Below are 12106 nucleotides of genomic sequence, written 5' to 3' on the forward strand. Positions count from 1 at the left end.
GAGCTCAAGTGACTGGTTTTTTCTGGTTATTGTAAAGCATATCTTCCTGCTTCTTTGGCCTTTTTGTGTGTGGGTGGGGCTAACCGGGATTGAACTGAGAAGCACTCAACCACTGAGCAACACCCCCAGCCCTATTTTGTATTTCATTTAGAGACAGGATCTCACTGAGTTGCTTAGTGCCTCACCATTGCTGAGGCTGGCTTTGAACTCTCAATCCTCCTGTATGTGTGGTCATGAGATGTCTGACGTTGTGAATTTTGCCTTGTTGAGTGCTGCACACTTAGGTATTTCTGTTAATGTTCTTGAGACTTGTTTGTGAGTGTAATTAAGGCACTTCTTTTTGTTCTTGTGTTAGGTAAGATTCGAGCCATATTGATTTGAGGGCTCATTGCTTGCTACTGAGACAAGAGCTTTCTGATGATGAATCCGAGGTTCCATGAATTATGAGTTTCTCCAGTCTGCTTGGTGGGAGAAGGGACTATTCCCAGTGCTGGGCTGGTATAATCATCCCTCGGTTTCTGTGGGGGCTGGCTTCAGGACCCCTCACAGAGGCATGTTCCGTACAAACAAAACATTTTTCAACCTTGGTTGGTTTAATCCAAGGATTTGAAACATGGATATGGAGGTCCAGGCTGTTCTGGGTTCTCACTAAGCCTTTGGGTGGTTTTTCCCCCAACTCTGGTAGTTTCTCATACACATTTGTGGATTGGCCTTCTGCTGTTTGACAGGGGACCCCGCAGACCTCTGGGTCAGTGTCTTCTGTGGGAAACCCTACCTTGTGAATCTTAGCCCCTGGCTGCTGTCTCCACCTGGGTTCTGTCTCCAGGCCCTGCAGCCTGCAAATCTGTCAGGACTGTAGCTGAGGTGATTGTAGGGCTTGCTGTTTCTCAGGGATCGCTAACCTTCATTACCTGAAATTCATTGTCTGCAAAACTATTCCATGTAATTTTGCCTAGTTTCTTGGTCACTGCAGGGAGTAGAATACACCCCATCCCAGTTACTCCATCTTGCTAGAAGCGTAAGTCTCTGCTTCATTTTTAACATATTCTCAGTAAACAGTTCTGTCCACACAGATGATCCAGCAATAATTGTAAAAAATGTAGTGAGGATGTAGCTCAGTGGTAGAAAGTTGCCTAACATGCACAGGGCCCTGGGTTCAATCCCTGTATACTACCAAAAAAATTAAAAATAAAATAAAAATCACAGACTACTTCATCTCTCTTTTTAAAATATATTGATCCAGCTATGTGCATCAACTAGAATTCTGGGTTTGGGGGTCAGGGGATGTAGTGTGAAGTTGGTTGGCTCTACACATGTGACCGAGAAGTGACAAGCCCTGTAGTTCTCAATGTCCCAAATCACTTTACTTATAGCATGTGGGAGCAGACTATATTCCTCTGGATTCAATCCCTGTACCCCCCCCCCAAAAAAAAAAGCCTACACTGAGATTTCATCTCAGACCAGTCAGAATGGCAGTCATCAAGAATACAGATAACAATAAATGCTAGAGAGGATGTGGAGAAAAAGGACCACTTTTTACACTGTTCTTGGGACTGTAGATTAGTACCACCACTATGGAAACCAGTAGTTTCTCAAAAGGTTCCTCAAAACGCTAGGCATGGAACCACCGTACAACCCAGCTCTACCACCCCTTGGTATTTATCCTAAAGGATTAAAGTCATCATATTACAGTGTTTTTTTCAGATTTTTCACCTCTGTGACTAAAAGTTCTAAAGTATTCTAAACCTCCTCACATTTTATTTTTAAAACTTATTTTATGATAAAGCAAATTATTAGAATGTTGATGGCAAAATCTAGGTGGCAGCCATTCACTATACAGTTCTCCCAACATTTTTGGAAATTGGTCATTAAAAAACGTTGGGATGCATTATTTAGAATCTATATAAAACTAACCTTTCTCCCACAGTTAAGTTACAATAAACTTCCAAAGCCATTGATATTCTTAAATGACAGTAATTAAACTGGATTACAAATATTATGAATTATTACTTATCATGTATAGATTTTCTGTTCTTAAACTTGAAAAACAAAAATTTTAAAGTAAATGGCCAACAAATATATGAAAAAAATGTTTAACATCATTAGCAATTAGGTAAATGCATATCAAAACTACACTGAAGCTGGGCACAGTGGTACACACCTGTAATCCCAGCAGCTCAGGGGGCTAAGGCAGGAGGATTGCAAGTTCAAATTCAGCCTCAACAACTTAACAAGACCCTAAGCAACTTTGCAAGACCACATCTCAGTAAAATATAAAGGAGGGCTGGAGATGTGGCTCAGTGGTTAAGTTCCCCTGGATTCAATCCCTGTACCCAAAAAAAAAACTACATTGAGATTTCATCTCAGACCAGTCAGAATGGCAGTCATCAAGAATACAGATAACAATAAATGCTGGAGAGGATGTAGGGAAAAAGGACCACTTTATACCCTGTTCTTGGGACTGTAAATTAGTATAACCATTATGGAAACCAGTTTGACGGTTCCTCAAAAGGCTAGGCATGGAACCACCATACAACCAGCTCTACCACCCCTTGGTATTTATCCTAAAGGATTAAAGTCATCATATTACAGTGTTTTGTCAGCTTTTCACCACTGTGACTAAAAGCCCTGACCAGAACAATTGTAGAGAAGGAAAAGTTTATTGAGGGCCCACAGTTTCAGAGGTCTTAGTCCATAGAAAGTGAGGCAGAACATCATGGTGGCCAAGTGTGGCAGAGGGAAGTAGTTCACATGATGATCAGGAAGCAGAAAAAGAAACTGCACTTGCCAAATACAACTATATACCCGGAGCCATGCCCCCATGCCCCACCTCCTCCTGCCACACCCCACCGACCTTCAGTTACTACTCAGTTAATCTCATCAGGTGATTAATTCACTGATTGGATTTAGGCCCTTGTGACCCGATCATTTATTTTATGAACCTTCTTGCATTGTCTCACACATGAGCTTTTGGGGGATGCCTCACATGCATACCCATGTTTATAGCAGCACAATTCACAGTAGCCAAACTAGGGAACCAGCCTAGGTATCCATCAACAGATGAATGAATAAAGAAAATGTGGTGTATGTACACAATGGAATTTTATTCAACCATAAAGAAAAATGAAATTATGGCATTTACAGGAAAATGGATGAAACCGGATATCATAATGTCAAGCAAAATAAGACTCAGAAGGTCAGGGTCATATGTTTTCTGTCATAGGCAGAAGCTAGCAAGGAAAAAGGAAGAGAAAGATGGGGTGGATCTCATAAAAATCAAGGAGAGAGCAGTAAAGGGAAGGGAACAAGGGGTGGAAGGTGGGGAGGGAGCGGGGAGTGATATCAGGCAAATTATATTGTTATATTACATATAGTGTGCATGAACGTATATGTAACAATAAATCCCATCAGTATGTACAACCATAATGCACCAATGGAAAAGGGGAGGGCGGATTTTAAGTAAACTCAAGCCAAAGCTGGGCACACTGATGCACGCCTGTGATCCCAGCTACTTGGGAGGCTGCAGCAGGAGAATTACAAGTTCCAGGCCAGACATCATAGCAAGACCCTATCCCAAAGTAAAATAAAAAGGGCTGGAGATGGAGCTCAGTGGTAGAGATCTTGCCTGACATGCTCATGGTCCTGGTTTCTGTCTCCACTACAGCAAACACAAACAAACTCAAGTCAGGTGGGTGGTAAAAGCCTGCAGCCCAGCTACCAGGAGGATCACTTGAGTACACAAGTTTGAGATCGGTCTAGACAACATAATGAGAACCCTGACTCAAAAAAATAAAATAAACTACATTCATACACATAATTGTGGCTATCATATTTTCATGCTTATCTGAAGTAAGGTCTTGTACATTCAGTTATAAAATACTTATAAAAATTATTCATTGTTGGGCTGGAGCTGTGGCTCAGTGGTAGGGTGTTTGCCTTCCATGAGTGGGGCACTGGGGTTGGATCCACAGCACCACATAAATAAAATGAAGGTATTGTGTTCATCTAAAAATTTAAAAGATATTTTTAAAAACTTATTCATTGTTTCAAGAGTTGTAGTTAAATGTCCTTTATTAGTATTGTACAAAGATTCTGTAGGTTTTTGTTTCCATGCTTTCACATTTTATTTAAGAACATATAGTTGGAGCATCTAGTCTGAAAACTGAAATCTAAAATATTCCAAAATCTCTAACATTTTGAGCATCAGCATGACAAGTGGAAAATTGCACATCCAACTTTATGTGAGTGGTCACAGTCAAAATGCAGGCATCTAAAAATATTGTATAAAATTATTCTCAGGCTTCAAAAAAAAAGCTAAAGTACAAAAAATAATTAAGTGAAAAAGGATTTTTAGATTTACCTTCAGGCTATATATATATGTAAGGTGCATATGAAAACTAAATTTCCTGTGTATACTTGGATCTCATCCCTAAGATATCTCATTATGTAAATATTTCAGAATCCAAAAAAATCCAAAACTCTTCTGATCCCCAGCATTTCAGATAAAGTATATTCAACCTATATTTGAGTAGATGATGAAAATAGCAAGCTATTCAAAATAAGAGTTTTAAATATAGCTTTCTTTCCTTAAATAGTATATTCTGGCATCTGTTTTAGAGGGAAGATTGCATTCTTTTAAAGCAGCTGTGGCCATAGAGAAAGTGGCAACAGGACTGTTTTTGTTCTCCTGGAGAATGTGCTGAGTATCTGTGCTGTCGCCGGTGGGGCAGGAAGAGGACACCCCAGAACCCCCTGTTCTCTGGTTACATTTGAGAAAAGTGTCAGGAGAAAACATGCGCCTGAGTAGGAGAGCATGCAGTCAGGGACCCACATGGGACTGTCATCACGATACAGTCGAGAGCTGTCTGATCTGGCAATTTCACAGTTCTCAGGTGTTACTGGGTGTCACAGTTCAAAGATGACTGATGTGTGCTTGTCCCAGAGGATCCAGTTGCTCTCAGAAAGTACTTGAGGACCTCCTAGGTGCCAACGCTTGAGTCTGAGCAGTGTGTGACTTGGGCTTTCATTTCCAAGTTCTGGCACCGTGACAGCCAACTAGAAATCACTAGACTGGTGAGGAAAGGGGCCGTTTAAGTTCCTTGAGTTCATAAAAACTTCAGCTAAACTTGTTTAAAGGTTGCGTTCAACCAGGGTATTGTGGTGCGCACCTATGATTCTAGCTACTCTGGAGGGTGAGGCAGGAGGATCGCATGTGCCAGGCCAGCATGGGCAGCTTAGTAAGCCCCTGCCTCAGAATAAAAAGTGAAAAGGGATGGGATGTTGCTCAATCCCCACAAAAAAAAAAAAAAACAACCACCACCACCACTTTGCATTCCTCTTGTGAATTGCTGTATGAGCCAGCTGTTGTGGATGGCAGCTTCTCCCTTTCCTCAGGTCTTCCTGAGGCTCTTATCAGAGGCTCTACTCACTCCACTGAGGCCCTCTGACTTGGGAAGTTATCTCCTAGGCATTGAGAGTATTGGTTGGGAGGGAGGGGGTGCGGTCTTCCTATCTGGTACACTTCCTCATTGCTTTGATAGAAGAGAGTTCTACTGTCAGCTTTGTGCTTTGGTTTTTGCAGCTGGTTGTGGACCATCCAGCTGTGATGTTTTCTAACAAAGGACAGCTTTGTGAGTTTTTCTTGTTGTTATTTAGGGTTTTTTATTTTTTTCTTGTTGTAGTTTGGTTGGTTGGTTGGTTATGGTACCTGAGATTGAACCTAGGGGTTCTTAGCCACTGAGCCACATCCTCAGCCCTTTTTTGTGTTTTTAGAGACAGGTCTCGCTGAGTTGCTTAGGTCCTCGCTAAGTTGCTGAGGCTGGCTTTGATCCTCCTGCCTCAGCTTCCCAAGCTGCTGGTGTCACAAGTGTGTGTACCACCATGCTCTGCCACGGTTTTGTATTTAAAAAGCTAATGTTGGGCTGGGGATGTGGCTCAAGCAGTATCGCGCTTACCTGATAGGTGCGGGGCGCTAGGTTCAATCCTCAGCACCACATAAAAATAAAATAAAAGATGTGTCCACCGAAAACTAAAAAATACATATATTAAAAAATTCTCTCTCTCTCTCTCTCTCTCTCTCTCTCTCTCTCTCTCAAAAAAAAAAAAAAAAAAAAAGATAATATTGCCAGGCACAGTGGCACACACCGGTAATCCCAGCAGCTTGGGAGGCTGAGGCAGAATGATCTCGAGTTCAAAGCCAGCCTCAGCAAAAAACAAGGTGCTAAGCAACTCGGTGAGACCCTGTCTTTACATAAAATACAAAGTTTAGGGCTGGGGATGTGGCTCAGTGGTCGAGTGCCTCTGAGTTCAATCCCCCATATCCCCTCCCAAAAAAAAACTAGTGCTAAAGGGACTTACCCCCTTTCCCAGGAATGTATCTCCTAGCAGCCCAACTCTCAGAACCTAATGTTCAGTGTGTGCGTGGAAGAGAGAGGCCACTATTCTTCTAGTGGACTCACCTGTTATAAATTCTTTTCAAGCCGGGTGCAGTGACACACACCTCCCAGCCACTCTGGAGGCTGAGGCAGGAGGATCGTGAGTTCAAAGCCAGCCTCAGCAACTTAGCAAGGCAATAAGCAACTCAGTGAGATCCTGTCTCAAAATAAAATACAAAATAGGGCTGGGGATGGGGCTCAGTGGTTGAGTGCCCCTGAGTTCAATCCACGATACCAAAAAAAAGAAAGGTGGGTAGGAGTTACAAGTAGACTTTTTTTTTTCTTACACAAGAGAAATACTTCTAATCAACAGAGTGGCTCTAGGAGGGTCATTGTCAAGGATGCCAGAACTGAAGATTACAGGATGCTGGCCTGACCTGTGGGCATCCGTTTCTCTCTAAGATCAAGGTGCTGGCAGGGCTCCAGCTTGCAGAGGATGGCTTTGTCCTCACGAGGCCTTTCCTCTCAGCAAGTGCAACTGGGTGGGGGAAGTCTGATCTCCCCTAAGATCAGAACCCACCCTTAAGGACCTCACTTTCCAGTTACTGCCTGCATGCTCCATCTCCAGCTACAGCCACGAGGGGTTAAGGGCTTCAATGTCTGAAGGAGGGGTGCAAACATTCCATACTGAAAGAGGGCCCATGGGTCACAACAAGGTGTTGTGTTCACCAGGCAAGCACCTATCCAGCACATGGTCAGTGAACATGGCCTGTGGGCCTCGGCTGAGCACTGCAGGGGGCTTCAACTTGAAACTGCAGTTACTACAGCACAACCAGTTCACTAAGAAACCCCAGCTAACTGGCGTTCAGTCAGGGAGAGAGAGGGTTTTCAAGCAGCAGGAGGCAAGTGGGTGGAAAGCAGGCAGCTCTGGGCTGGCGAGAGGTGGGATCTCTTCTCCCTTCAGGAAGCCATAGCTTTGATCTTAAAGGCCTTTGACTGATTGGATGAGGGCCACCCACACCATGGAGGGTCATCTCTTTTTTTTTTTTTTTTTTTTTATTGGTTGTTCAAAACATTACAAAGCTCATGACATATCATCTTTCATACATTTGATTCAAGTGGGTTATGAACTCCCATTTTTACCCCAGATACAAATTGCGGAATCACATCAGTTACACATTCACATTTTTACATAATGCCATATTCGTGACTGTTGTATTCTGCTGCCTTTCCTATCCCCTACTATCCCCCCTCCCCTCCCCTCCCATCTTCCCTCTCTACCTCATCTGTTGGAGGGTCATCTCTATTCAAAGTTCACTGATCATAGATGCGAACCACATTTACAAACACCTCCACAGGACACCCAGTCAGTGTCTTCTTGAATAAACCGAATTCCAGCCTAGCCTGGTTGGCATGAGGTGAACTGTCACACTGGGGAACCTGTGCCTCTTTAACTCTTGCCTTTAACTGTGATCAGTCACATCACACCCTCCTGCCCTGGGTACATCTTGAGCAGAAGGCTTAGCTTTCTAGTCATCTCTAGCTACAGGGCCCCCTTGAGCTTAAAGCTGTCTTTTCAGACTTGCCCAGTCTCACCCAACCCCATCCCCACGGGCAGCCAGCTCCCTGAGGGACTTGAAGTGGGGGTGGGAGAGGCTGCCCCTCTGCTCCCCCTGAGCCGAGCTGGAAGGCAGTTGCCCATTTGTGCCTTTGCTCTCTGTGGCCTCCACAATGTGGTGGTTCCTCCCTGTGTGGTGCGCCTGAGTCTCCAGGTGGTGCTCAGCCTCTGGGAGGACAGCACCACCCCTTCCTCCACACTCCAGCCTCCCTGCTGCGTGAGCCATCTGTCCCATGGTGGTCTCCTTGGCGGCCCCGTACACCACTCTGCCATCTGCTTCTGCCTCTGGCCAGGTGCCATCCTGGTCCCCAGAGGCCTTTGCTCCCAAGTGGGCACCTAGCTGGCCCTGCAGCACCCACTCACTGAAGAGCCAAGTGCCCCTCCTGTTCTGAAGGCAGCCCTTGACCCCTCCCCTACTGTTTGCTTTGAGGGGAGCCCAGACAGCCGCAGGTTAGGAGGGCTGGAGACTCGTTTCTTGCTCTCCTCTCAGCACTTCCACAGCCCCAGGAGGCACAGAGCTAGAGAGGGGGGTTGGCGATGACAGATGCCATTCTTCGACCCCCTTTACAAGCCCTGGAGGAGACAGTGGCCCCCACAGACCGTGTGGCCCCCACAGACCGTGTGGCCTCCTCAGTGGCTATGCTCCTTGTTCCTCCTTGCCTTGTCCCTGGGCTCTCGGAGCAGGGGGCACGAAAAGCCCTCCCTGCCTTCTGCTGAGGGCCTGCGGGCTGGTGACGAAGAGCGTCCTGCCTACCAGTCTCTGGATTCACTGCTGGAGGTCTGGGAGGACTCACAGGGCCTGGGCACACACCTGGTTCACAGAGGGAAACATCGCTGGAGACACACCCCAGCAGCAGCCAGAGCTGCTCAGGGTTAAATTCCAAGTTTTTTCCCTTTCTACTGCAATCTTAGGAAAATCACTCCTGTATTTTCACCAAAAGATTTTTTTTTAATTAGTTGTGGGCTTCTGGTCATTTTTTCCTCCTCCATTCCTGTACCACCTGCACCCACTGCAGCTGCCCTTCACGTCAACACCCCACAGATGACACACACTGAGCACTGGTGCTCTGGCCTTGGTAGCTGATGACTTCACAAGTTGGGTATCAATAACTGTAAAGAAAAGAAGAAATGGGCAGCAGCGAGCGCTCACTGACCTTGACCAGAGGGGACATCTCAGCCTGCTTGCTGGGCTCCCTGTTGGCATCTCCTTGTCCCTGTCCTGCAGCTGGATTTTATCTTTATGTCAGATATTTGATTTGCACATTTGAAGATGCTCACCAGTAAGCCAGGCTCCAGAGCGCAGAGCTGTAAAAGGCCCTCGTTGGGCTCACAGATCGGCAAGGTAACAAGTCACATCTAGACTTGGTACAAGAGAAAAATAGGCTGGAAGTTGATACAGAAAAACTAAACTTTGATGCTTATATCACTGACCTGTCAATGTGTATTGTGCAAGTCCAAAAGGACTGCGGAGTTTAACCAGCCAGTCCCTAGGGATATCGTGTGTGACACTGCTGCTTCTCGTCGTGACAGGAGCAGTGACAGGGCAGTGTGGTGCAGCCTTGGCTGGTTTTCAGCCTCTACTCTGCCGCACTAGAACATTCTCCTTGCTTTCCCACCCACTGATGGGACAGGACCTCAGAAGTTACCGCTGCCCTCTAAGCATTCGTTGGCATCGTGTCTTTGAAAGTGTGACAGTTAAAAGGCAAGATGTCTCTGGGGGTCAGCTTGATGTTCACCTGCCTGAGGTGGCCGATTTCCTGCTGCACTTTTGACCCAGGCTCCTTTTGGGGACCCACACTACTTCTGAATTTTGAGGCTAACGACAGGTCACTTTACCATGAGAAGCAACTATCATTAAGATTACTAATGTGTTTTAAATGCTCTTGGTAAATATTTTAAACTTCCTGGTTGTAATCATAGACTATGTGGATTTTAGTTTGCAGTTAACATGTTTCGAACATTGCCGCCTTCCTCCAATCCCACGGGAGCAGAGTTTGACCCAGAGGAGGACGAACCAACATTAGAAGCAGCCTGGCCTCATCTGCAGGTGCTGGACTGGGGGGATGGCAGGCCTGAATAGGAGGGTGCCAGCCACATGTGTGTGTGTGTTCCCCCAGCTCAGTAGAGGCCTGGCTTCAGCTGCTGGCCAGTGCACATCGGGTCTTTAGTGGCACAGACCTTACAAAACTATAGATAAAAGAAAAATGTTTTAGCAGAGAGGTGTGTGTGCACACTTGATACTGACTGTAAAGACATGGAATCACTGATAAGTCTTCTGTGGCAGTGCCCTGTTGGTGGTTAACCATTGAGTTCAAGCCTAGAGGACTTGGGCGGGTATGTTTCCAGCCTTCAGTACCTGGATTTAACTGTGCCACTGTGTTCCCAGGCTCCTGAGCTGACTGACCCCTTTTTATGATGTATATGTGAAACACAAGATTGTTAGGTTAAGAGGCACCAAGGCCAGCATGAGCAAAGCAGGGTCAGGCATGAGGATAGGGAGGGCACATCACCCCTAAGGCAGAAGAGAAAGAGCTGGGAAAACGAGGAAGGAACCAGACAGTGGGACACATGGGGAGGGTTCCTTGGAAGCCAGGCCCTCCCCTCTCAGCACTTGGCTTCCACATGTGCTCCTGACAGGCAGGCCACACAATGATGCCCTGTACACTCACCAAGGGGAATCATAGCAGCTGCCATTGAGGGTCTCGTCTTTGTGCCTGTCTTCCCTAGCAGACCCAGAGTTCCTGTCAGCTTGGCTCTGTGCCTCAGCACTGCAGGACACTTACAGGTGACAGGTTGCAGATCCCACCTGGAGTTTGGTCATGACCTGAACTGTGCACCGTGGGCTCTGAGCAGTTACTTAAGCATGGGTGACATAGGCCATGGAAAGCATTCTACTGAAGTGCCATTTAAGGGAAGTCTCAGTTCTCACTAAAAAAATAATAACCATCCCTAGTTATTATGTGCAAGACCACGGCGCATTCCCCAGCACCCCAGCACAGAACAGAGCCCAGTCCTGACTATCCAGCTGTCGCCATTCTGTAGAGATGTGGCTTTTTGTAAAAATCTAATGTTTTCAGGACATTAAAGATTCAGCTAAGCATATTTTCATCTCTTGATGAAATTCCATGATGTTTGACTCACTGTTGTTTTTTTCCTCCTAGCTTGTTTATGAGTTTTTCTTAAGATTTTTAGAGTCTCCAGATTTCCAGCCTAATATAGCGAAGAAATATATTGATCAGAAATTTGTATTGCAGGTAAGGTCACAGATTAACTGAAATTTCAGGAGCTCTGATCTGCAGAGTGTACATGTCACTGAGTATCTTTTTTTCTTGAAGCTTTTAGAGCTCTTTGACAGCGAGGATCCTCGGGAGAGAGATTTTCTAAAAACCACCCTTCACAGAATTTATGGAAAGTTCTTAGGCCTGAGAGCGTACATCAGAAAACAGATAAATAATATATTTTATAGGTAAGTCTCTGCATGGGTGGCGTTCCTCCTTGTGCATGGTGTGTTCATTTTCACATTTGACGCCAGCGTCTCCCTGGCCTGGGTGAGTACAGCAAAGGAAGGCTGCAGCAGCGTGGCGCTACAGGCCCAGTGACACAGTGTCAGTGGGCCAGGCTGCTCCTCCTTCCTTCCCTCCATTCCCTGACCCTCTCTCTGCATGCTCCAGGGCCTGCTGTATAGGTGGCTTCCCTCCTTTGTTCCATTTCTGCTGAATTGTCCGGTTGTCCAAAAATGTGGATAGATTAACTGTCTGAACCCACTTGTTCCCTCTACCCGTGTGCTACCTCATTCTTTTCCTGTTGGATCTCAGTATGGAAGAGGAATGAGCAGGGAAGTAACTAGCCTTAACCTGGCAACATCTGTGAACACAGACCCAGAAGAGGAAGCACGCTGGGCACAGTAGGCAGAGCAGGACAGCTTTCCAACGCTGCACCCATGCCTGGGCCTGCAGGACCCTGGGGAGCAATCGCAGACAGCCCGCAGCGCAGAAGGAGTGCTCCAGGTGGCCCCAATTGCAGGGTGCGCCATAACGTCCTCACACAGCCCTGCCTCCCCAGCCCTGTTCACATCTCTGGCCAGGCCTCGTGGATTCTAATGTCCCTCAAACTG

The 12106-nt window shown here is 46.0% G+C and overlaps 1 protein-coding gene across 10 annotated transcripts in view; it reads left to right on the forward strand.

The window, feature by feature from the left end:
* Ppp2r5c (protein phosphatase 2 regulatory subunit B'gamma) overlaps nucleotides 1-12106 on the forward strand; it is a 139994-nt gene that overhangs the window by 93745 nt on the left and 34143 nt on the right. For all 10 annotated transcript variants that reach the window (XR_006853547.2, XM_046453198.2, XM_046453199.2 and 7 more), the window contains 3 exons: nucleotides 9929-10039; nucleotides 11154-11246; nucleotides 11328-11458. Coding sequence is in view for 9 of the 10 variants with exons in the window: in XM_046453198.2 (XP_046309154.1) it covers nucleotides 9929-10039; nucleotides 11154-11246; nucleotides 11328-11458 (335 nt within the window). In the remaining variant the exon portion in view is untranslated. The remainder of the gene's footprint in view (nucleotides 1-9928; nucleotides 10040-11153; nucleotides 11247-11327; nucleotides 11459-12106) is intronic.

Source organism: Marmota monax, unplaced genomic scaffold (genome assembly GCF_021218885.2).
Source record: "Marmota monax isolate L192 unplaced genomic scaffold, Marmota_monax_Labrador192_F-V1.1 WCK01_AAM20220418_F8-fsc00190, whole genome shotgun sequence".
Lineage (NCBI taxonomy): Eukaryota > Metazoa > Chordata > Mammalia > Rodentia > Sciuridae > Marmota > Marmota monax.